The sequence below is a fragment of the Poecilia reticulata genome, chromosome 16 (assembly GCF_904066995.2).
Source record: "Poecilia reticulata chromosome 16, P_reticulata-male-v2, whole genome shotgun sequence".
Lineage (NCBI taxonomy): Eukaryota > Metazoa > Chordata > Actinopteri > Cyprinodontiformes > Poeciliidae > Poecilia > Poecilia reticulata.
Window position 1 is genome coordinate 19101772 of NC_088845.1, and position 26621 is coordinate 19128392.

General features: G+C 41.2%; 1 protein-coding gene across 2 annotated transcripts; it reads left to right on the top strand.

Moving 5' to 3' along the window:
- Positions 1 to 116: 116 nt before the first annotated feature.
- On the top strand, positions 117 to 25015 carry hdac9b (histone deacetylase 9b). 2 transcript variants are annotated; one of them, XM_008432479.3, is made up of 11 exons: positions 117 to 663; positions 8991 to 9232; positions 9548 to 9737; positions 11010 to 11133; positions 11223 to 11344; positions 17255 to 17386; positions 17559 to 17674; positions 19055 to 19177; positions 19679 to 19856; positions 20805 to 21019; positions 23029 to 25015. In XM_008432479.3, the coding sequence occupies exons 1-11, from the start codon at positions 555 to 557 to the stop codon at positions 23362 to 23364; spliced, it is 1887 nt and encodes a 628-aa protein (XP_008430701.1). In that variant the 5' UTR covers positions 117 to 554; the 3' UTR covers positions 23365 to 25015. The 2 variants fall into 2 exon arrangements, with proteins under 2 accessions (XP_008430701.1, XP_081453754.1); XM_081597628.1 differs by lacking the exon at positions 117 to 663 and adding an exon at positions 670 to 909.
- The last annotated feature ends 1606 nt before the right edge of the window (positions 25016 to 26621 follow it).

A 26621-nucleotide genomic window follows, 5' to 3' on the forward strand; every position in this document is an offset into this window, starting at 1 on the left:
TGACCTATTTTTAGCCAGGGCTGGCCATTGTTCTATTTCTGTCACCTGTGAGCCCCGCAGTTGTTGATTCACATGCAAATGAAGCTCGCTCCCTCCTCGGCTTGCATTTCTGCCTGTGCGAGGTGCTCAGAGCACACAGCTCTCTCTCTCAGCAGCTCAGCTTTACGTTCTTCTCTCTGCCCCGGACACTTTGCAGGGGAGAGAAGGCAGACACGCAGGAGGGGACACAGGCAGATAAAAGAATCAGAACCCGCTGCCATCTTCCTCCAAACATTGTGTTGATGTTTGGACCAGACTGAAGCAGGACTCCCGGGAGAGTAGCTGCCCTGCCGAGACAGAGAGAGAGAGAAAGAGAGAGAGAGAGAGATAGAGAGTGTGCAGTTTTCGTGTTGGAGCTCTAGAGTCAGAGTAGTTCCTCAGAGGAGGAGGCAGAGGAAGGGAGAGAGTCGCCTGTCGTCGTGGTCTCCACCCCCCCTTACCCTGAGCTTCTGAGGGGTGGCTCTTGGTGACAGGAAACGCAAGGCTGGCGATGAGACCTGAGCGCTGACTGGAGTATGCTGCAGACGATTTACGAGGGCGAGTCAAGTTTCTACACAACAGAGGGGCGCGTCGGACACCAGCAGCTCCTCAACCAGAGCAAGATGCACAACATGAACAACTCAGGTGATCTCACGCTCCGCTGTCTCTGCTCATCCTAAGGAGTCCTCTCTGTCCTCCTGCTTTTCCTCTTGTTTTGCTTTTCCCAAATCCCTTCCGCCCTCCGTGCTTCCCATATGCACATATCCACTCCATCTTTCTGTCTCACTCTCTCAACTCTTGTGCGCTTTTTTTTTTTTTTTTTTTTTTTTTTCCGTGGGAGACATCTCAACCCACTTGGAGCAGAAACTTTTTTCCCCCCTCCGAATCAAGGTATTTTCTCTGACATACGTCTGACATAGGATAGGTGTGTGAATTGCTTTTCTGTGTGGGCTTCTGAAAATAAGTGCTTTTTTCGTCCCTGTTGACTTAAATCAGAAATGCAGTTAACTCTGTTCCGCTTGCTTGTAGCTCACTGAAATGACTCACCGTGAACATGACAGGGATGTTGGGTTTTGCAAGCTTCCATGTCAGCGTGGACTTTTGAGGGAACAGGAAAGGAAAAGTTACAGAGACACTGAAAGCAGGGGGGGTGGGGGGGGGGGGGCATCTAAAAGGTTTCTCTTTGGACATTTACCACCAACTCCGTAGCTGTTCTATTTTGGGCTTGGGACTTGAATTGAAGAGTTCACAGCTGACATCAGAATGAGTAACATTATTTACTGTATTGACTCAAGAGCGACGTGAGTCACACTTCATTTGTTTTTGTTTTTTGTTTTTGTTTCCCTGTGTGACTGCCGAGAAAACTCAAAAGTATCTTTAGAAATTATGACAGAGTTGAAACTGTTGGCTGTGTGAAAATATTACCCTACAGTTGAAATCCAAGAAATAGAGCAACGCAGAAGGGTTTTAACGAGCTTCTGCCTGTACACTTAAATTTTATAGCTACCTTTTAAATTGGCTATAAATGTTTTAGTATTGAAGTGAAAATAGAGTGGATTCGAGATAATTAAGACAAGACGGAGCGATAGAGCGTCAGCTGCCACTGAATGTACCTGAAGCCTTACGGATCTCCTAGAACCACCGGGCTATAGAAGAAGGGATTTCTTCTATTGTCTTGCGGCTTGTGAAACAAACAAGACCCGTAGAGCGCAAGCACTTGAATTCAGGCTCCTTGCTTATTCTGTGGGTCAGCTATTCTTAGGTGAGTTATTTTCAGCTTATGGCATTAGCCTGCTAAGATTAGGCGTCTGTGCGCGTTATCATTCCATCTCGCATGCTCCCGATATAACAGCGCCTCGGAACAGATATTAATAGAGAATTCTGCCGGTTGCCTGTTTTAATTTGTTCTTTCCACTTTAGAATAAACCACATGACGATGACTAACATTATCTGCACAAAATTACGTCTCTGTGTAGAACTGAGTGAGTTTGCTAGGTTCCTCTGGCTGTTTTGTTCACAGTAAGACATAAATAAAAAATGTTCTAATGGTTTTCTGTTTATGTTGTTTTGTCACGAAAGGAGCGTGTGAAGAAGCTCCAGAGTCGGTTAAGTGGCGTATTTGTGATGTGTTAGTCTGAAACACAGTTCTGATCCGTCTTCCTTCCTTTTATCACACTTCAAGTGGATCAGAGAATAAAGGGACTTGATCACAATTTCAGATTAGCATCAGGACCAATAAGGTCCACAGGTGGGTTCTTAGACAGAACAGAGAAACTAATGAGTTGTCCCTTTTGCTGAAAATATCGTACAAATTTCCAAATTTCTCAACTCACCCCCCCCCCCCCCCCCAAAAAAAAAAAAAAAAAAACCTTTTCACAGAAGAACAATGCAAAACCCTTCAAGTCCACTCATCTACGTTACGTCCTGGACCTGTTCAGGTAGTGTGCGTTTGAAGTGTTTACCATAGAAGAGATGGTGCAAAACAACACGCAGAGGACGGGTTTTAGCGTCACCAGAAAACTGCATAATTTAGGAGTAAAAAGATTCCGATGACAAAAGAGCTGCTATAAATACCCTAGACATTTCTAAATTCCTCTTCCTGTCGTAAAATTCATCCTTAGAAGAGCATAGTTCACTACTACCAACGTTAGGGGACCTCTTTTTCCCCGTTGAATAGATCTCTGTGTTTCGTAGAATGCTAAAAATGGAAAGAATGACACATTTTACTAATAAATACATTAAGAATTTACTGATTATGCAGAGTGAAGCAAATGTTGCGTGCATGTAGAGCAGCGGATCTCAAAACTTTTCAGCTTACGGCTTGCAAAAAACATCTGTGGAAGTAACTTGTGACCTAGACTATTGGTTGAGTATGTCAATTTTAAGTCAATTAAGCTGGTATGACTTTTGATATAGCATTTAAAGCCTGAAGAATTTTTACAACTACTATTTTTCTGGTTTAGTTGGATTCCTGACTAGGATTCCAAGTCCGCACACTTGTCAGATTGTGTCCCCAAGCATCGGGGAAAACTGCTGCAGAGTAAAGCGTCCTAAAAATCTTTCGTAAAAAGCATTTCCGAAATGTCAGTCGTCTGCTCGATTCTCTTGTTTTGCTCGTGTTTGTCATACTTTGTATTGTGTGTTATTGTTGTGTAAATAATTAGAGGTAACAGCAGGACAGGAGACAACTGAACGCTTGGCTTCCTTCAGTCAAAGAGCCGTGGTGGCACTGCTTTGCTCTCTTTGTTAGCAGACAGCCTCCCTAACCACAGCTCTGGCTCAGCTGCAAGGACGAGCCTGCAGTCTTAAAAATAAAGACCTGTTTCCTGCTTTAGACATACCAGCTGCTCAAAATAACAAGGCACTTAATGAGAGATCCAGCACCACATTGCAGTCCCAAGCATCGGCTTATTTTATTTTATTTTTTGCCCTCAAACATCTTCTGTATCTCTGTTTCTATTTATACTGGCAGACGGGGGAATTTAGATAAGCAGCCCCTCTCTATTTCAGTTTAAATGCTCACATACATTCATGTTTACAGCATAACCAAGTGTGTTCTTAGTCTCTGTGGCAAAAAAAGCTGAAAATTAGTGCTGCTTCAAGTAGAAAATACCTAAAGATAGATAGGTGAGCTTTACTTTGAACTGATGAAAATGAAGCTGCTTCACAGCATGTGGTATATTTACTTTTACGTAATTCTCTGGCTGCAAATCGATAACATTTCTTTAACAAACTTGCCTTTAACAAACACCAGTTTGAGGCGATGGTGATTTTGTTCAACATGAATGAGATGCTGTCAATCAAACACTGGAATTAGCTTTTTTCTTGGGTGACTAATCAATGATCAGCAGGTCAAATACTAAGAAATCAAATCTTCTTCTTCTTCAGTTTCTTAGATAAATTCAGTCTATAAATTCGTTAGCTACTGCTCTGTTGTCTGTTTTTGTTTTAAACGGAAAAGGAAGATCAGCTCAAGGTTATAATTTCATTCATAAATAGGGACAGTCTTCTAAATCTTTGGCAGTCGTTTTGTTGTGAAATTAAAGAACCTGCTGTATTTTGTATTTCATCCGTCATTTGATGTGATGTAAAAAATGGCATTGGTAAAAAATTAGAATCAGATCTCAAGAATAAGAGAAATCGACATCGACTAAGAAACACTTGAGGAATGCGTCTCTGTTTAATATTAAAATGCCGCTCCATTTAATCTCTGAAATTGTTTTCTCAGAAATATCTGCAGATCCAACCGATGAAACAAGATCCTAATGTAGGCTCAAGAGCTTAAATGATTTTAGCCTGTTTTTTTTGTGTTTTTTTTAGAGGATTTGCTAAGATTCGGTCGTATTCAGGGAGGCATGGTGATGCTTCAGCTACATAAAAACTTGTTAAAGTGAAACGTTGCGTTCCAACCCTCTCACGTGCAGTAGTAGCATAACGTCCCTTGTGATGTGTGTTTCTTTCTTGGATGGGAACCTGCTAATGTGGTCTGAGGCAAAAAAAAAGAAAAAAAAAGGCAGCCATCCAACATCTTAAATTAAGGCTGTGATTGTCACTCTAAGCACCAGCAGGGCTAATGAGAGACAGATTGGTTATAGGAATAAACACGTTGGAGACACTGGTGGTGCAACGCTGCAGTGGGAGTGTGGTCACAGGCAATGAGTCACCCTATATCCCCTTGGCAGGACCTCTGCTGGGAGAGGAATTTGGGCACGGTACAGGGTGCTTGTTGCTCCTCCTGTGCTAAAAACAAATTTGGGAACTGTCATTCATAAATCTCTTGTTTACCAACGCCTACTGGTCCTTCTGTGCACTTTCCACGAATCAAGCGGCACCCAGTGTAAAGTGTTCCCTATAGGGGGGGTCAATGTCACAGACTGCACCGCTGTCCCAGAACGCGCAGACGTTTTTTTTTTTTTTTAATGAGCGACAATTTCAGAAATTAGCTAAAAGTTATGTAAATGTGACACTGCGTTTTATTTTTGCCTGTGTTAAATCGAGCGGGTGGCCTCACAACTGTGACACGCTTTTGCATGTGGTCTATATTAAGACCCTGCTCAGAAAAACATTTAAAATTAGCCTCAGCTTCTGCTAGTTCTGCTTTCTCCTCTGCCTGTAGAGTATTTTTATAATATAGGAACACCAGATTTTCAGTTCAAGTCGCTTAAGACTGCAGTTTGAATTAATAAATAAATAAATGAGATTTTAGTTGGAGGCATTGCAAGTCTAATGTGACGTGTGGTTTGAAAAACGCATCACTAAGCATACCGGTACCCTTGTTTCAGTGTCAGACATGACAAGGGAAGCTAAAAATCACACATATTAAAGATCAAGGCTTTACTGTTGCTATAACAGCGCTTGCTTAAATTTAGGACCTCGTGTTTCCTCATCACTGTTATTATTCAACGTGCTGAACTTTAAGCAGACATATGCATATGAGGCTACCGCAGCTTTCCCATCCTGTTAAGCTAAATGGAGATTTTTCTGGTGGAGGCTGCGCTTGATGTGCCGATCAAAGTGGAGATCCTTAATGCCACTCATAGCCAGGATACAGAATGAAATATGAGATTAATTAGATCTCCCAGCAGGGATTTTATGCCATTTTTTTTCATCTTTCTTTTTTCTCTTTGGGTAGGAGAGCTATATTTGGGTCTATTAGGTAAAAGCAGCACTAAGGCTGTCTGGCTCCCTGAGCCGTGCTGTGGTTCACAGGTTCACAGCACCCACTACAAAAAAGCTCCTTTGTCAAGTACTTACAAGCTAAGATTAATATTCCCTGTCAGGAGAGAAGTGCCTGTTCTACAGGTGCCTGTTCGACGTGTCTGCCATGTTGTTGCCCTTCTCTGTCAACCGATTGAAGTTGTTTTTAGAACACAGAGAGGGAAAATGACAGCGCTGGAGTCCCTTCTGTTTGTCTTCACTTCTTTTGAACACGTTTTAAGTCGCTCTCCCCATTGATTCAGAACCGAGCCGCTGAAGGCTTTTCTAACGTCTCCCCTCATTCTGTCTCCGGCTCGGGACTCCTTTCTTATATAAGAGGCGAAAAAGCTGATATAATAGTCAACATGTCACATCGCACACTGTAGGCAGGAGATGACACGCAGTGAGACTTGATATCTGCAGAACAGGGAGACATAATTACGTCGCCAGCGTTGCCATGGCAGCAGCAAGTTAGGGTGGTGGATACTGGGGAGTGCGTGTATGCTTGCGTGTGTGTGTGTGTGTGTGTGCGTGCGCAGTGAGTGTTTGTCGGAGGGGGTGCGGGGCTGTCACAGACTGGGATTGCGCCACTCGCTTTAATGTTTCTATTTTTAATCGTCACCGGTGCATGCACATGGAAGGGTGGCAGAACTAAAAAAACATGACAAAACAAATGAGCACCAGTGAGCTTTACAACATCAGAGAGCAGAGGGGCACTGGTTTTTTACTCTTTTTTTTTTTTTTTTTGCTCAGGTCTGCTGTGGATTTTGTCGCTTTTTACAACCTCTGTTTAGATTTATTACAGGGCCTTCACGTGGACATATGTGTAACAATGTATGCAGCCTTAGTTCTTCCAGTAACAGGTGAAGTAATAGCACCGCTGATGATCCCTCAGATGTGACCTCTTGAGAAGATTAAGCCAGTGAAAGAACTCAATAAATCTCCATCTAGCCCCTGGAATTTTAAGTAGATTTTAATAATTGTCCAGCTTTGCCATTAAGGAGATAGAACACAGTCCAGATGTGTCTCTGAACATCTCATCGTATTAGGCTAACTAACCTTTATCCGCTAGATTCAATTACCACAGAAACTACGCCGCCTTTGCGAAAGCATTCGCTTGTTACTTTTTAGCCAAAGTACTTTTACATAATAGTCCAACACAAAATAGCTCATAATTATAATGTGGATGGAAAATGAAACATTGTTCTCCACATTAAGAGAAGATTAGAGAGACTGGCCTAAATGCAAAATGATATGCTTGCCAGAAAACGCTACACATCACCCCAAGTTCACTGTCTCCAAGGTGAAACATGGTGGTGGGACAGAGAAGCTGGTCAATGTTTATGGAAAGATGGATGGAGCTAAATTACAGAGCAATCCTGGAAGAGAAACCCTTTGTGCCTGCGGAAGACTTGAGACTGGCGAAATGTGGAGGTGCTTGTGTCATACTTTTCTTCTTCTGCAGGCTGCTGAGGCTTCCTGCATACCTACGACCCCATAGATAGAGTCTGAGCTTGAATGAAATGGTCTATATCATGGCTGTCCAGTTTAAGTCCTCAATGGCTGGAGTCCTGCCAGTCTTTGATATGTCTCTGTTCCGACACAGCTAATTCTAATGGTCCAACTACCTTCACATCACGTCAAAGTTCTGGAGAAGCAAAAAAACAAACAAACAAAAAAAACCCTGAAAAAAATGCAGGATATCAGTCCTTGAGATTTGATTGGCTTTGAACACCTTTATATTAAAATACAACCATGTGCTAGTATGGTCTAGTAAAAGTCCAAACCTAAATACAATTGTGGAACTGTGTAAAGACTTCAAAAGTGCTGTTTAAAAACGACTCCCCATCCAATCTGACTGAGATTGATCTATTTTGTAAAAGAAAAATAAATAAAATTAACAAAAAGTTTCAGCATTTACATGTGAAGATGGCTACAAGTGAAGCAAAAGTTGGATGAACAAGAAAGGGGCAGTGAAAACGACAATAAGAAGCATCACAGTCTTTCTCCTCTGAATTCTGTCAGATCTTCTCTGACAAGTTACTTTAAAATAAACGTACGATTTGGTTCAGTCATATTTTAACTAACATGTCTCTGTGACATTTATTGACACTTTCATTGAAGCAGTCATAGAGATACAGTTCAAACAGTACAAGGAAAAATCCCAGCAACAATATCGGTTTTTAAGAAAAACAAACATCATTAGTTTATTGTTATTAAAAAGGAATAGCAAATCTCTCTCGCTCTCTCAATTCATCCCTTGTACTGTGTTTTGCTTCAGGGGCCTAAATCCAAACTTGTGCTCTGCTTCTCATGTTTGTAAGAAATCCAACCTATGTGCCATTTTCCTTCCTTTGTACTATTATTAATCTCTCTCAAATATATTCAAAATAGTGAAAATTGTATTGTAACGATTCAAGATGTGAAAAGGTTCTACTCCCAAAGACACTGGACATTGTCCTGGCAACATATCTTAAAATGAATTGAAAATCTTCACTCTCCACATAAATGCCAACAGGATCAGCCTGATGAAGGCAGACGGGGCCAATTGTGTGAATTAGATGAAAAAATATAGAGAGGACGTGGAAAATATTGAACAATCACTAATCATTCTCTGTGGAGGAGGACGATGAAGTAAACCCTTGTCTCGCGTTCTTTACTGGCCATTGATTTTTTTTTTTTTACGCAGAACAGGCTATATATGGAGACTGGAGACCAAAAGGGGATGCCCTGTCACTTTGTATCAGGCAATTACCCATAATAGAGAGGCACTTCTTACCAATGTGCATGCTGCATTGTCTGTGCTGAAGCACAGAAATGAGAACACCAGGCAGGTACATGAATTTACAAACTCATGCAGGTTCACGGCCTGTTTTTGTCATACATTATTAACGAGAGGAGGAAATATCTGCAGGATGTTCTGTTGCAGACGGGGAGGAGGACGTTTTTGCAATTATTTATCTATCAGTGGGAAAACAGATTTCATGTAAATACTTTACATGGTTGCTTCAACGTTTTGTGTCACATGTCTGCCGAGTCTCAAAGTGCACACAGCAGCCCCCGGTGGACTCTGAAATGACGTACGTGAGACTGTTTGTTTATACATGCTATTATAATCGCAGGCTTTCTAGGATCACGGGAGAGAAAGATTTTCTTTCTCACAGTGAATGTGCACATTTTTCTTTCTTTAATCTTCCTTGTAACTGTTCATTTAATTACAGCTGAAATATAAAAACGGCACAAATATTACATTTTGTCCCTTTTCTGTGCCGCAGTCGACATTAAGCCAGACGTGCCATTGGCTGTGGAGCCCCTGTCCCCTTTGGACCTACGCACAGACCTGAGGATGCTGGGGCCAGGCTCAGACCCCGGACTGTGGGAGAGGCAGCTCCAGCAGGAGCTGCTCCTCATTCAGAAGCAGCAGCAGATCCAGAAGCAGTTACTGATCAGCGAGTTTCAGAAGCAGCACGAGAAGCTGACCCGTCAGCACCAGGCTCAGCTTCAGGAGCATCTCAAGGTTAGCATTGCACCCAGCAGTAGCATGGAGGTCAGCATGACAGCAGAAACAACAGAACGCAGCACAGCATGACGTAGTGCAGATGCGGTACAAAAATGTGTACCTCAGGACAGCATAAAACGAGTGCAGCAGAAGGAAAACAACTCAGCAGGACTCAAGGTTTTTTGCAGCATATTCTATATAAAAAAAACACATCTTAGCTGGAGCGTCGAGTTTTCCACCGCAGCAAAACAAGAAACAACGGAAGTTTTTAAAAAGCTCCTTTGATTCTACAATTACTTCTGTTCATGCTGATGTGAGCACCGCTTTTCTCAGCTCCAGCAAGAGCTCCAGGCCATGAAGCAGCAGCAGGAACTCGCTGAGAAGGAGCGCCGTCTCGAGCAGCAGCAGCAGCAGCAGCAGCAGCAACAACAACAGAACCAGCAGGAAAAAGAGCTGGAGAGGCATCGACGAGAGCAGCATGTCTCCAGCCTGAGCCTCAGGGGCAAGGAGCGCTCCCGAGAGAGTAAGAGCTCGGCACCGTCATCGTCGCGATTTCCTTTCTGTCAGGGGCAAATGTTTGGCAAAACAAAATTAACCGCCCGTGACAAAAACAATTATAAGGCTGAACCTTTTCCATTATCTTTAATGCGTATCAGTGGGGTTTATGAAAAATGTACATATAAGAGCTGAATGGAATAAATTGGATAAAATGTTCCCTTCAGTTTACCCACTGGAGCAAGCACCACGTTCTGTCATAATCCTAAAATTATGGTATTGTATAGTGTAGTGTTTTTCCTGGTATGTGTGATTGGACAGTGTTCTTTACCTGACACTTTATTTAAAATATTAAATTTTTTTCTCATTATTTCTGTTACCTATTAAATCCAAAATAAATTAGCATCAGCTCACAAAACCCCACCAGATACTGCAAACATGTGAGCTGGTATTTCTTTGCGTTAAATAGTTCATGCTCAGCAGTGACTATGTGAAGGAAAATGCTTATTCATTCCTGTCCTAAATCACTTCTAAACACTATCAGCAAGTAATTTAAGAAAGCAGGGCTCGTGTTAAAGACAGCCTCAATAACATGACTTGATAGTTGCAAGTAAATCACAATTAGATTTGCAATAGCAAGGACTTGAATATGAGCAATAAAGAATTAGACTCATTTTACTGCCATTCATAATGAGGACAGGCTGTTAATTTTTGATGTCTTGCTCTTGGAGGAAAATATTTCTTAACAGCAAATCAAACTGTCTCATGATTCTGGGCTTGGCTTTAGGCCTCTGATAAGTAGTTATGTTGATGATTGGGCGGCACTTGTTCAGCACTGATGACGTCCAGTTCTTCGGTGACCTTTAAAGCTCAAATTTAGAAGAAATGTCTTCCAATAGCGTGATAAAAAATAGTGCCAGGTATAACATTTCATTGCTGTTTTTACCTTATAGTTAATAATAGACAGGATTTATGACTTTGCCATGTCAGGTAATGTGAAACTGTTCTCTGTAACTCTAACCATCTTACGGGGAAGAAACTCACTGCAGAATCACGTATGCAGCAACATTATTGTCCCCTTTGACCACTAGGGGGAGATCTTCCTACATAAGTGGCCTTCTTAGGTGAGGAGAGGATACACGGTTACAGGAGTAATTTTGATATAGTCTTGCTGTTGTTTTTAAATTAGGATGCAGGGAAATTACTTTTGTATCTATATATGTGCATCGAGTGTGAAGATCCAGACATTTACAAGTTAGGGTAACCCCAATCCCTTTGGTTCTGCCTTTTGGTCTCACAGGTGCAGTGGCCAGCACAGAGGTGAAGCAGAAACTCCAAGAGTTTCTGCTGAACAAATCCGCAAAGGATCCAGTCACTAATGGAGCCAGTCATGCTTTCATCCAACATCACAAACTCTGGTACACGTAAGTGACTTATATTACTTTTTGGGGAGAAGTTGAATATTTCTGCACATTTATTTGCCTTTTTGAAACCTTCTTTATTTTTTTAACAGGTCCTCTCACCACGCATCCCTGGACCAAAGCTCTCCACCACTGGGGGGCACATCGCCCACCTGCCAGTACACTCTGCCGTCACCTATCGAGAGCAAGGACGACTTCCCCTTGAGGAAGACAGGTTTGCTAATCTACACATGAACACAGCACCAACGTAAAAATCTTCATACATAAACGTCCTCAACATACACAGTTTTCAGAATTTGTTTCTGGAAAATTAAAAGCTTGAAAGACTCGATATGTTTTTACTGTCAATTCAAGAAAGGTGTTTTTATACTGATGTTGAGGCGTTATTAGGGTCACCATGATGCATGCACCCTCTGTCAAGTTCAGAAAAACATGAATTTGTCATACCTGATTATGTAATAATCACTAATAATAATAATTTGCATTCTCACAGTAGTTATCCTGCGCCATTTTTGTTCCTACATGTTTCCACACAAATAATTTAAAAGTGATGATGACCTTTTTCTAATGCTTCTGTAACCAAGTGTTGTCTATCAGCCTGTTAAGGTGCATTTTATTGTCGACTCTGTCAGGTGAATAGTGCAATCTAAGAGCTACTTCCTTTCATACTTCAAAATAAAAGTCTCAAACTTAGCACAAAACGGTATTAAGCTTAAGGTATGAGCCCATAACAATAGCCTTGACTTATTTCACTAAACAGTTAAACACAGACGGACACATTGGATAGTGTTACGTTAGACAGACTCTGCTTTGGCAAGAAATCTTGTGTCAGGAGATCTTGTTGCGTCTCCAGTCCTGGTGTTAATAAGCTGCCGTGTTAATGTCCCTATCAACCACAGCTCGAAGGTGTTTTGAAGTAGTCCACAGCTAAATTGGATTATTTAGTCAGAATAATGCCTCCTGAGATATGGTGACTCAAAACTATTTTAAAAATGTTAACATAAAGTTTCCACTAGAAAAGAGCTCAAGTTTGTTGGCTTAAAGTTGAAGGGAGTTCTCTGGGGATTAACGCGGAAATAAAGAATGATTCCTTTCGCTCAGTCGCTCGGATTTTTCTTTCATGGGTGTAAAGGTTTGCAGAAGCAAAAGCTTCATAATTTGGCAATAAGGTCACCAAATACAATGTGTTTTTTCATCCTCTGTGGCTTGTCATTTTGCACATGTGCACAATTTGAACATCAAGCAGAGGAATTACGTAAAGTAATGTCGCATCACATCAGAAAAGAATCTGAATAGGTAATTATAAACTTTAAAAGATGACTTCTTTTTTGACCTTTTGTAATATGTCCAAAACACATGAGTTTCTCATCTAAAATACCAATAAATGTCCTTTAAAACTAACTTTGGGATTCACAACACATTTTTCCCCTTCAGCCCCCCAAATAAAAAGGGATGTTGTCTAGTTTTAATTTGATTAGAGTTAAGAGAGAAATCTTAGAATTTAAATGTACATTTATCATCAGAAACTTGGTTTCTCCGACTTAATCCTGTGCACTGACAAAACTCTTTTGACTCTGTGGAAATAGATTCCTGAATCTATATGTGGTCATTTCCTGCTCAGGGCCATCCTCCCCCACTTCCTGTCGATCTTTATTAAAGTCCTCTGAGAGTTTGGCACACGAGAGAGGGGACGCACACAAAGGTAGTTTTGTTCCCTGAACCATTGGTTGTCCCAGATAACTGATTGGCAGGTGTTGCAGACTTAAAGCTTGCACAGGCAGGATGAACCCTGACAGGACTGTTTGTTTAAGAAAAGACAGCTCTCTTAAAACAAAGTAGAGGTGACTCGGAACGCTCCGTGTCAGACTCCCCACTGCTTCACCTCACCAAACTTTTCCTGTATGACTTTGAGATTCACAAAATATGTTATTTGTCCCTAAAGATCTTACAAAACATTTGTGGTTTTTAATGAAGATTTACCTGAAGTCAATTTTATTCTATCTGGTTAGGTGGTATGTTCTGATCTGGTAGCCGATTATTGTTTTAAATTGCATGTGAACCATATGATACTTGTTTTCATCTCTTCTCTTAAGGGCCCCACGTTCTTATAGCCACATTGATCCCTATAAATGCAAAGCGTCACTGACACTCTTGTGTTTCTCTCATGTACCCAAAAAGCAGTTTAAAGACTGCCACATGACTTACATGTTACCTTTGCTTATATCCTCTTTGTTTCAATTCCTGGAATTAGAATAGACTTGGCTGACAGCACGTGATAGTCTGTGGTAAGAATAGTTGTGGCTGAGCAGTAAAAGCTGCATCTCCCCAGCACACCCCACCCTGCTCTACTCTGGTCTTGACCCACTTACCAGAAGTTTGTATTCAGCAGGTGTGGGAAAGATTTTCCAAAATAGTCATGCAAAAGGTAAAACTGCCCACCACAAAGCATTAGACTGTATGTTAAAAATGTATGTTTAATATTTTATACCTTATCTTACACACTTGTATGCATATTTTTGTGTAGACAAACATGTTTTTAAGATGTCGAGAGGTGGGTTAAAGGTGTTTTTGTCACAAATTAGGTACTTGTAGACCAGTAATACTTTTGTAGACTGGTGTCTTCTTGCAAGTTTACAACAACTGATTGAGGACTTAAAAAAACTCCTATTCTCAATGAATTCAGTTGCCAATCATTGTTATTTAAATCTAATATTCGGAGATACTAAGTATTCAAAGTTATTATTTGGTTGGTGAGAACAATATCCTCTGTTTTTTGTTATTGCAATAGACAGAGTATTCTTCGTGTCATCTATTGTTGCTGTATTGACCTGATTGCAGGGCAAGTAACTGGACTGAATAACCTGATTTGATTGAAAAAAGCAAAAATGCAAAGTGTCATCAGCATAGCAGTGAAAATCAATGTTATATTTTTGAAAGGAAGGATGTTAACCACTACCCTTGAATTTATATTCATCTATCTATAATCTATACCTGATTATACTCTCACAGTTCGGTAAAAAGACTAACTTGTGATTTTTTTTGCTGTCAAGCAGAGGCTAAATTAGGAGGAGACGGTTCAGTTTATTCTAACGTATACAAATATATATATATATATATATATATATATATATATATATATATATATATATATATATATATATATATATATATATATATATGTATTGGAAACCAAGATTTGTGTTACTGATACAAATCTTGGTACAGAGTTGGTATCTGTTTGACTGTGAGGATACATACACATATATGTACTAAAAAGAGGTGCATGTGTCTGTCAAACAGCTTCTCTGACAAAGTTCTGCTAGCAACTGATTGCTGATATAAAGATACTTCCTGATCCAGTTTAAACTGGATTCTTGGCTAAGTTGTTTATGTTTAGACATGACACCGGTTCATCCGTTTTTGTAGGTCACATTTAATGGGCTTACTACATAAACAAAGGCCTTCCTAAGTAACTGATTGAAAATACGTTTTTAAACTGTTTTAGGTCTCTCTCAAAATAAAAGGCAAACTTGTTTTCTCTTTGAGGGACTGTGACTTTAGTTATTAAGCTTATGTCTGTAAAAATACAGAGCAGCATTATTTTTAAACTATGCAGCGTTAGTTTAAAAATTGATGTCAGCAAAATGCTCAGCTGGTGTTCTGTTGTACACAAAACCAAATTGTGCAGAGAGCCATCTGCCCAGATCCCAGCTTTAATAAAGAATCACTAATAGAGATGGCGGGGTTATCTATCTGATTAACTACAGATAGGCGGACCATTACACTGATTTATGATCGCAACATATTGTAGCATTTCTTGTGCGAGACGAGGTTTTGTTGCAGAAGTGACCCAGGCGTTCAGCGTACATGCTTTGCCGTAGCCTCCTGTTGCACCCACCGTGCGTCAGTGTATTTTTATTTGATTATTTCTCCATAGAGACATGTAAAAAAGTGTTTGTTCATGCGCTGCTGTCTGCGTTCCCGTGGCGACCAATTGGGATGCGTAGCTTGGTGGCAGCGGCGTGTAAAAATAGAAAGCAATCAAGGCGGCAGGGCGTGAAGCAAATTCATATGACTCCCAACAGCGATTTCTCTCCGTTTATCTCTGCTTCCTCCTTTCTTCCGCCCTCGCGCGCTCTCTTTTTTTTTTTTAATATTATTATTATTATTCTACCTCACACCCACAGGATTAGAGGTCTGTATTAGGGAAGACGGTTTTGCTGCTTTTGACAAAAGCCAAAAATAGCAGCGTGCGACCCACTCTCTTCTCCTTGCCCCCTCTCTCTCTCCCCCGCCATCACCATCACCCTCCCCCACAGTGTTTCCACATCATAGTTGCACTTTCCTATGTGTAACCGTATGATGTACAAAACAAGAAAGGCCTATTTAATTATTGATCAGAGTTAAATAATTGAAACAGGTTGGCTATTGTGTAACAGAAGGGTTTTACATAACTGTAATACATCTCTCTGTTTTGGCTTTCAGTCCCAAAAAAAGCAACTTATCCATTCTGCATGTTGTTTGAGTATGTAAAAGTAGCTTTGGGATTTCATTTGGAAGTCTGCTATTCTTGAGACATAACCGAACGACTAAACAGGAGCATGGTTCACCAGGCGAACACAAACGCTTTCTATTTTTATTTATAAACCAATTAATTCTTGCAAAATTTTAAACTTTGTTTTTATTCAACCTGCAATCACGTCTCTTTCAAATATGACGTTTTTTTTTTTTTGGTTCTAAACTAATAGCAGGTGTAAATGTACATTAAGGTTTGTTTTCCTTCACCAAGGTGAACCTCTGTCCCAATTCCACGTATGCTGCAGCGCTGGTTTTCTTTAGCTACCTACCTCCATCTTCTCATCAACTCGAAAAACTTTTCTGGACGTTTCATGGTTTTGAATGGTCTCTTCAAAGTGATGTGCAGTGTTAGTTCTTTGCAACCCACCATGAGACAATGTACTTTTATTTGATTATTTCCCCATAGAGACATTTGAGAAAGTGATTGTTAAAGCAAAATGAGCAAAACTTTTTGCTCATATGATGTTTCAAAGCTTGAGATAATATTTTATTTCCTAACCCACATTTAAGCTTCTCCACAACTTTTTCCCTGACCTCGGCCTTCGTGAAGCTGTATGTTCCTGGATGTTTGGTGTTCAAAAAAATGAGATGGTTGCACTGGATTGCATTTGGGGGTATCAGTGTAAAGGAAAACTGTTCATTACTTTTCACAGTTACGCACTAAATTGTGTTGGTGTGTCACATAAAATCCCACTTAATACATATTCTTGTTTGTGGTTATAATGTGAGAAAACGTAAAATAGTTTGAGGGGTATGTATGCTTTTATGAAGCACTTCATAAATAGGGTGTCAATTATTGATGAATTTAGGCAAGATCTTATCTGATGCAACTGTTGTTGACTTTATATTAGTAGTTAATAATCATCCATCATGAGAAGGCCAGAAAGTCTGTCTTGGACTGAATTTCTGCTGAAAGAAATTCAACCCTGTTAAATTGAGGTTTTAAAATGATTTGATTATCCTAAGTATGACAACATGCCAATATTCCCTCAAGTTCCCTAAACCCCTCATAAAAACCAGATGGAAACTCTTTACCCAACCTGTCTATTGTGACAGATATTGCATTAACGTTATGACGCGGTCAGCCATGTGTTCGGACTCGATACATTTGGTCCCACCGCTGGTTTGCATTAGGGCGACGGGGGATGTGGAGGAAGCCTGAAACATCTGCCATGTTTTTGTGTTAGTTTAACTGTTGCTACTGTATCAGGCTGTGGTCACCAGGGCGGCAGGTAGCAGACTCTTTCACTTTGAGCCTGCGTGTTGCTCGACCTAATGTAGTCCAGATGATGTGGAAATGGGTCCAATCCTGACTCACTCAAGACGTAGCTGGACACTGAAATGGTAGCATGTCAAAACATGGCAGCATTGCCGTTCTTTCTCCTTTTGTTTTTGGATTGATAACTGTGGGAGGGGAAAGGATCGTACAGTCTGACTCCTGGCATAACGCAGCAAAACAATCATGCTTTACTGGAAGGTTTGATTCTCCTTACAGAGTTGTGTGATTTGGATGCCATACTGAACGCCCGTCCTTTTTGTCTCGCAGCGTCCGAGCCAAATCTGAAGGTACGATCCAGACTGAAGCAGAAGGTGGCAGAGAGGAGAAGCAGTCCAATGCTGAAGAGAAGAGATGGAAACATCATTACTCCGTACAAAAAGAGGGCTTTAGAGCTTATGGGTATGCCTCACTCAGTCACTGAAGCAGCCAATACACAAATATGTTGTTTTTTTTGTGTGTGTGTGTTCTGTGTCATGTTAGATTAACGTTACATTAGTTGTTTTTGTGTACTTGTTTAGATGATTGAACACAGCTCAGAGTGTTGACGATGCAAACTATTGATGTCTCATAGATTCAGCGCCAACTAACAGCGCCCCTGGGTCTGGCCCCAGCTCTCCCATAGGGGCCTCTAGTGCCTTGGGGGCTGAAAACGGACCCTCCTCTCTGCCTACGACGACAAAAACTGAGGTAAGTGTATAAATTGTGCGCACGAAGATTGGTAAATTGTTTTGAACATGGCATAAAACATTCGGTTACTGCAGCCATAAAAGTGGACAGCTGCCCTCTGCTTGTTACACGTCACTGACAATGATCTCCATGACGACATTAAAGAGGCACAACTCGACCCACATGACATATTTCCCCTGTTTACCATCATAAAGTTGATGCTACATGTAAAATTAAACAGTAATGGTTGCAGCTGGTGAAACTTAAATACAGTCCTGACCACATAGGTAACAGAATTAATGATGTTAAAAACATTTAAAAATGACTACGTTTGCACTATTTTTTTCCACTGAAACTGTGCAAAAAAACTACGTTTTAGTTCAATATCTTTTTCAGTGAGAAAAGAAATCCATATTGAACAAACAGTTCTTTAGAAAGTCACCGGTTGCGTTGTCTTTTCATAGGGTTCAGACTGCATTTGCGTGAGCTGTTCTGATTCCTGGCTGAGTTACGGACTTAGACTGAGCTCACAGTACTGGCCGTTATAATATTTGACAGATATGACACATCTCCGAGCGATCCTAACAGAGCAGCTGTGTTTGCCTTCGCATTGCTGTTTATTCTCCAAGGGACCTCCAGTGACACAGACAGAAGGGAGGGACGCCCTGACACACACCAGGTTGAAGGTTGAGGCTTGGGGAGACATTCAAACTGGGGATTTTAATTGATATCCCAGGCGCTGGTAGCCAAAAGACACCCACACGCTAACAACATAAACATGCAGGATTTGCTATTGTATAGGCCTGAGTCGAGGCTCTCATGAAAGTCACTGGTGGACTGCAGGGATCCCCTGTGAACCCCATGCCTGTTGCAAAAGCAAGGAGTGTTTGTGCACCGTTACATTAGGTATCCTTTTTCAGAGGGAAAGAGTCCCTTGGGTCAAATACGGGCCGGATATCCACATACAGGTCACCGAGTACTGGTAGGGGTTGGAAGGATAAACATGGCTGTTCCAGAACCACATGCTGCTCCGCTGCTCTGCTGGGTACAGGAAGTATACCCCAGTGCTGATGTTCTCTGAGAGAGTAGCCTGAAGGTGGGGACTGGGAAGCTGAGAAATTGAAGGACTGCACTTTGGGCTTAGAAACCTGCAGAAACTTTCATTTTTGTGAATCGAGACTGGTTTCATTCTGTGCGGGTCTGAAAAACCTTTGCTGCCATCAAAAAAACAAACAAACCAAAAAATAAAACTTGCAGAAAAATGCACTTTTTCCTGTCATAGCACATTTATATTCATGCCACTTATCTTGTTTCCTTTTGAAAGTGCCTTCAGTGCAATCTTTAGATCTGTCCATCCACTTAAATCTGTCTCTCTCGCTCTCTTCTGCCTGTTTGATGCAGAGGTGGCCTTCCCAGCCAAGACTATTCCGACCCGAGGGCTCCGTGTCCATGCTGAGCTTGTACACATCTCCATCCTTACCCAACATCTCCTTGGGGCTCTCTACTACATCCACACCAATTAGTGTGAGTACGAATACCGCCGACCTTCCTGCATGATATTTCACAGTTGTACGACACAGTGGCCCTTTTTGTGGATGTGAGGTATTCATCTCAGTGTGGGAGCTTCGAAACCTGCCATCAGTGGCTTTCTGGACTCTCTTTATGACCGCAGGGTCACTGACCTGTGGCCCCAAATGATTTTATTGGGCTTAGATAAATATTGTGCTGCAGTGTCTTGTGTCAAGCATGCTCTTATCCTCCCCTGTTACCTCATTAATCACGGCTTTTAAAAAGCCCCGCTGCTCTCAAGTGCAGCTCCCGATAGCTTGACACAAGATATATCATCCTTTGCATAGTGGCACATTCCACAAAATATTTATCAAGTACAGACCAATGTCAGACTTCCGTATTCATTGTTACCTCCATTTTTAATGAAGAGAATTTCTTATTGTCCTTTGTGGAAAATTAGAATGTAGAAAAGGTTAATATTGTTTAAATTCATTTACCTTAACTCTCCGCTTTTAGGCTGCTATGGGCTTAAATGACAGATCGACGGAAATCAAACATGGGTTGCCTGGGCACCTGCTGGGCCCTGTGCCACTTCAGACAGCCCTGGAGTCAAAGGTCAGCCCCAGCCACCAGGCTCTGCTCCAGCACCTCCTCCAGAAGGAGCAAATCAGGCAGCAGAAGATCATCTCTTCTGGTAAGGCTGTTATCTAATTTCAGTGAGCATCTAGTTTCTTCGCACCTTAGAGAAGAACCGAAAAGTGCGTTTGAAGTGCAGTTCCACGAATTAGAATATTATTGAAAGATTCAGAATGTGAGACAAATATTATATAGATTCAATAAAAAAAAAAACATGTTAATATGTTTAAAGCTTTAGCTAATTTTGATGTTGGTCACGTACAGCTAGTGCAGTCCGAGAATGAAGTTCCTCAGAAAATTAGAGAATTAAATAAGACCACAAAAAGAAAAAGTCTTTTTTTCCCCCTGATATAGAGATGTTGGCCTACTGAAAACTATTTTTGTGCGTCTCGAACAGCCTTTGCACTAGTTGGGTCTCCTGTTTCATATACCACTGCATCGGCTGAGGTGTTAAGGAAGCCCAGTTCTCTTTAATACCTTCAACAGACCCGAAACGTCTGACTGCTGTGGCCCCAGAAACTCCATATCCAGCTGCAGTCTACGTCTTGGAATTTTTAACTTAAACTCCCAAATGAGCTTTGCTACATAATCCTCCCGAGGCAACGGTTATCCCTGTTGCTTGTGCAGTTTTTTTCTGGCACACTTTTTCTTTCCTTTCAACTTTCCATTAATGTACTACAATATCGCACTCAGTCAGCTTCATTAACGATGACTTTTGTGGTTGACCCTCCTTGCAAATGGTCTACTGGACAACTATCATGTCATGATTCTGTAGGCCATAGCGTATCTCTATTTTTTTTAAATACAGGTCAAAATTTTTGATTTTTTGAAAGTTGTACATTCATTGATGTCTATAGCCCGTAGATCTGTCCTCACTCGTTTAAAACAAAGCATATTAGGTGCCCTTCAAAATAAAATGCATTATTTACTGCAGACGTTTTGTGCACCTGTAATTGCAGCATGACTTTTGGAAAACTTTACCAAGGTGTTTGTCTTCTCCGGCAAGGTCAAGGCTCCATGTCCTCCCACGCTCAGTCCCCTCTGGTCATGAAGGATCGCCCCTCCAGCAGTCGGCCTAAGCTACCAAAACACAGACCTCTGAACAGAACCCAGTCTGCACCTCTGCCTCAGAACACACTGGCCCAGCTCGTCATCCAGCAGCAGCACCAGCATTTCTTGGAGAAGCAGAAACAGTACCAGCAGCAGGTCCACATAAATAAGGTAAAAACACTGAGTTTCATGATTCCCACAGTGCTCCTCCTGACATTCAGTCCATTTTTTGGTTCTCACGAGGTCGCGGTTTATTGTAGGAAGTTTGGCTTAATCGTTTTAAGGACACAAGCGTGGTTCTATTTTTAGTCATTGTGAGAGAGTAAGTGCAGCTCAACTTTGCGGACCTGGCTCATGGTCTTGTTCCACCCTCAAAATCCTGCTGTTATTTCTGTGAACCGAAGAACTTCTGCCTGACTTCAAATGAGGAAAAAATCCTTCCTCTGCAATAATTTTGTTATCGTAGCTTGTGGCGTCTGTTCTACTCGCATGCTAATGCTGTGAAATTTAATTCATCTTAGTTCCCATGAAAAAAAAATAAAAAATAAAAAAGAAGCCTTGAATGCATTTTGTTCCTCTGTGGCAATATTTGTGTTTCTGCGAGTTGGCCGTAGTGACCTGGCTTTACACAGACTGTCATTATTCTGGTGTGAGGTGGCCGACGGCGTGAAAGGCAGCATTTTGTGAGCTCACAAGCTGATTTGTCCCAGGGTTGGGTCCTGACAGAGCCATGCAACCCACAGAGGAGCTCATACCTAAAAATATTTAAAGAAGCACTTACTGAGCAGCACAATAGAAATTGAACATGTCACAGTTTCTTTGTGCGTTGAAAAAACACGATTAAGAGTGAATTTAAGACGCTCTCTGTGAAGCTGACTCATTTGAAAAACAATAGCGACAGCGTCTTTAGAACCATGTCAACGGGGCCGGCTCTGATCACTCAGGCCAATGAGATTGCAAGTAAATCCTCTTTAAGTGGAGGTTATAAATGGCCACTAATCGGGGATGAGCCCTTAGTGTTTATTGAGAGGCAGCTCTGAAACATTGCCCTAATTAATTTCCGAGCAGTGGCTTTTGTACGGTTGTTTTTAAACATCCCTCAATTGCTTCTATTTTTTCCAACGCTAGCAACGGTGGTGGTGGGAAGGGGAGAGCCGTATTGGAAATTTACAGGAGCTTAGGGATTTTAGGAACAGTTGCGAACGGTTTTCACTAATGCAATGCTAAAGAGGCTAATTCGTATTGATGAAAGGGTATTTATAAAAGGCCTAGATTCTGCAGATAGCAGTGCTGATTGGTTACCGGCTGACAGGAAGAAGACAACCTGGCTTTGGAGCCCTCTTGTGGGTAAATAATCTGCAAAGGCTGAGCTTAATAAAGGCATAATAATAATTTACAAACATTCATTCCTAAGCGATCCTATTTTTAATACAATACAGTCAGATTAATATAGACACATAAAGAAGAATGACATCAAACTCTATTTCTACTTTCTGGTAATATATAAAATACAAAAAAAGAAAAACACAAGCTGATACCTAACAGTTACATTTCTCCCTGTTATTATGGATTGTTTATAGTTATGTGACTTGAACAGTTTTCATAAGGAATTATGTATTAAAACCTATACAAAGGAATAGGTTATTTCCATCCAAGCTGTTATTACTGACGAAGCAAGGCACTGATGCTATTCTACATTTCTGGTCCACAAAGCTGGTATACATATGTACCAAATGGGTAATCAGATCCATTTCTACTGGGACACAGTGTTATTTACCAATTAGGAGACTTCTATAAGCATTTGATTGAGCTGAATTGTCATTAAAAAAAAAGTCAAGAGTAAGGAACGGTCAATCCAAATGGACTCCACCTTACTTTTTTTTTTTTTTAATCTAAGAGGAAAAAGGCTATGTATCATATTTCGTCCTCTTTACTTCAGTGTCTCAATAAAACATCTTAAAGTTTGCGGTTGTAATGTGACCAGACGTGAAAAGGTTCTCTGGATATAAATACTCCATCGTCATCGTATGCTAGACTAGTTCTTTATGTGGTTACAAAGTTTGTGAGGGACTGGATTTCGTTTTCATTTACAAATAGGGCTGCTTTAAAAAGGCTCATTTAACTAATACGCGCATGGACGCAGGATGTCGGTGTTAACGTCAAGCCGATGTGTTTTGCAGCTGTTATCCAAGTCCATTGAGCAGCTACGTCAGCCCAGCACGCACCTGCAGGAATCAGAGGAGGAGCAGGAGGAGCAGCAGCCTAAAGAGGAGACGGAGAGCATGCAGGAGGACAGGCTGCCCCCTGGAGGAGTCATTCGGAAGCACACACTGAGCAGCAGCAGCAGTGGCAGCTCGAGCAGCGAGCTCCCAGACGCTCACTGTGGGGTCATCAAGGTCAAAGAGGAACCGGCTGATAGCGAGGACGAGGCTCTGACCAATCGGCGCCTAGAATCCGAACAGAGCACCTATCTCCACCAGGTCAAAGGGAGACTGGTGATAAGAGCCATGATTTGAGGGGAATGGATGGAGTTGATATCGCCCGCTCACAACGATCACAAACATCCACACTTGCACGCACGCATACACGTCAGACATCGCACGGTAGACCAGCTCTGTCACAACATATGACCTCTTCTCACTCAGCTGCAGCCTCACTCATCCTATACTGCTAAGACTCAGTTTGTGGTCTCTGTGTTTGTGATCGCTGTAAAATATGTATGTTTCCTTGGTTGTAAATATGAAGACACTTTAGATCTTTCTTTTTAAGAGCCGCTTTGGTCACCTGGAGTCGGCTCGACTGGCAAACCTTTATGTACATAATACTGTGGATTTAGCATCAAAGGTGATTTGTAGAGGGAAGCATTAGCAGATGTACAGCTTCGATGAGCCGCCATTCTGTACATTTTTCCATAAAATATTCAAATATTATCAGTCTTTGCTCTTTGTTCTGGAAGCTAAATCTTTTTTCTTTTTATTTTATTTTCATGAAAACCTGTGGCAACATTCACTGTTCAGTGTTTCCCACAACGGAAATGTGGAATACCTTGTCTTAGAGAGAATGAACATTTAAAATAATCCTAACAGGGCAGAAACTCGTATTGCAATTTGAAGGATAAAGCACTAAATCCTGGCTTGGGTGTGCAGGCATCTCCTTCACACGCCCCTGGTCTCCATCCCATCCCACCTTGGAATGATCGCAGAGCCAGAGCCCTGCATTAGGTCGAGTTCTTCTCCTTTTCTCCCTGCCCTCCTCCTCCTTCTCCTCCTCCTCTCTGGGTCCAAAATCAAAGCTTAACGGAGTTCCTGCCCAGCTTTCAGCAGAGGAGTCAGACAGGGAGAAAGGGAGAAAGAGAGAGGGTCGGGCAGGAAATGCCTTCAAGAAGCCAGGAGTTGATTCATGTGTGCAGGAATGCTGAGAGAGGAGGACCTAGTGTCGGAGGAGTCCAAGGGGCCAGGCTCGAGAATTGATTTACTGTCAAGACGAATTACAAAGTGAGTGGGGATATGGTTAAGGGACTCCTTTTTTTTTCTTTTTTTTTTTTTTTAAAGGGAATCGCTTCCTTCATATTCCCCTGCGGCCTGCTTACCTCAACACACAGGGTTGATGTTACTTAAGAAAAAAAAAAAAAAGAACATGGATGGGACCTTTATTTTATTTTCCCCCAGAAAGTGCCCATTGCAACGTGTATAGTCTGTCTTAAAGTGATCTGTCCAATGTATTTCAGAGTCATGAACCTTCCTGTTTTGTTAGTACTACTGTCGACTAAATGTAAAAAAAAAAAAAAAGAAAAGAAAAGAAAAGAAAAAAAATTCCTACTCCAAGGTTCCGTGTTTGGATTCATGTGAGAAATCAAAACTGTCCGTCTTATGCTGCACAGTCAGATTGTCCGGTTTTAATGTTTTTAGTGTAAGTAAACACAATCAGAACAATGCGAGTCTTGTTCTCCCGCTCCTTTGATTTGGTTATAATGAGAGCCCCCCCCCACTACTCCCCTCCTCGCTGCCAGTGGGTGGGTGAACGGAGGTGAATGAGGGTGGAGAGGGGTGGGGGGTTCTGTGGTCTGTTCATAGCAGTTTGCTTTTTTTTTCCCTCTTTGTTGCCTTGCGTGATAAACCTTTTTTTTTTCTAAAAAAAAATAAAAAAATAAAGTTAAATTACCTCTGAGATTCTTGCTGTTTGATTTTTTTTTCTAATGATGATGCTACATGAAGGAACAAAGCAAGCAACCTCCAAACAAGTTCTCTTTAATGAAAAAAAAAACAAAAATTCAAAGTGGCATTCTGGATAAATTCGAATAAACAACTCTGACGGACTGTTTGAATCATCGTATCAACTTGCTGTTCCCACAATACCTTCCACGACCCAGCTGTTTATTTTCAGGAGGATCTAAATGTGACCCTTCAAAGGGAGCTTAAGGGACTTTAAAACATTTCTTTTGATGTGAACGGGCACGGCTTCATGTGAAAGTGTAGCGGCGGAGCAGATAAGGTGAGCTGCGAGCTCGTGATATATGACTTTTGCATGAATACTTTTAAACCAAGCTTAAGCAATTTCACAGTGAGCTCAGTCTGTGAAGCCGGCGTAGTTCAGTCAATATCCAATGTTACTTATGCATACTCCAATCTGGAAACATTTGCTGATGCTGCACAAAGGATTAGAGGTCTGCTCCTGATCGTGTGCAGTTGTTCGGGATTTTATGTTAAGTGCAACAGATATCCAAAACTGGTCAACTGATCTCGAAAACTTTTCGATCAGAGTGCCCAAAGCGTTTTCACAAAGGTGTCGAGTTACCTCACATTAGGAAGTATTTTACTTGAATTAGACACTGACTCTTTCTTAAGTAGGCCCCATCTGTCTTGGACTTCAGGCCCTTGTGATTTTAAATGAGCTGTTACAAAGGCAGAGAAAAAATAACGAAGCCCAAATCCATCTGCACCGCCCCTCCCCTGCTACCCACGGAGCCAGTTGTAAAAGCAAACAAGCACTTTTTAAAAGGTGTAAGGAAATAACAAAGAATTCAGCCAACTTGCTTACTTCCATTACTTGGAGAGATCTGAATTATATCACCTACAGAATCATGAAACAAAAGAGTTATTGTCATGCAGTGTTCACACGTAGGGAGAAAATACAGAATGGTTGGGGGCAGGGAGGCAAAAAAAGCATATTCTTCATAGACAAAAGTTTCTGTCTATGAAAAAAGTGTGTATAAAAAGATGTGGAGGATTTTCTCATTGCGTTTTACGAAAATCAGAATTCTAGATTCATAAACATTATTTTGTCAAAACAATGTGGCAATATCTAACTTAAAGGTTTCAGTTAAACGCAGAAACATCTATTAAGGCAACAACAACATGAGCTGATAGGCCACTCAGCAGGGAAGAAACCATTATTATAAATCAACATAAAAAACAGATTTCACTACACCAACACAGACAAAATGAATATATTATTTGGAGTGAGTGGTGTGGAGAAACTACATTTAAGGGATTTGCTCACAACAATCATCGTGCAATTGAAAGGGGAAAAAAAGAATGTTTTCTGAGCAGGCCACACCAGCCCGACTGATGTACAGCAGTGGCAGCAACATGTTGTGTTGCTGATTTGCTGTAGGAGGAACGGGTGCACTACCCAGCACGCATGGAAAGAAGATTATGTGAAAATTCAGAAGTAACATCTCAGGACATCACAAAGATTATGTGAAAATACAGAAGTAACATCTCAGGACATCACAAAGATTATGTGAAAATACAGAAGTAACATCTCAGGACAT

Excerpts from the sequence above, each read along its gene's own strand:
- hdac9b (XM_081597628.1), top strand. The coding sequence starts at position 774 with ATGCACATATCCACTCCATCTTTCTGTCTCACTCTCTCAACTCTTGTG. Across the intron at positions 17,387-17,558 it reads GAGGGCTTTAGAGCTTATGG|ATTCAGCGCCAACTAACAGC; the intron begins GTATGCCTCACT and ends GATGTCTCATAG. Across the intron at positions 19,178-19,678 it reads CTACATCCACACCAATTAGT|GCTGCTATGGGCTTAAATGA; the intron begins GTGAGTACGAAT and ends CTCCGCTTTTAG.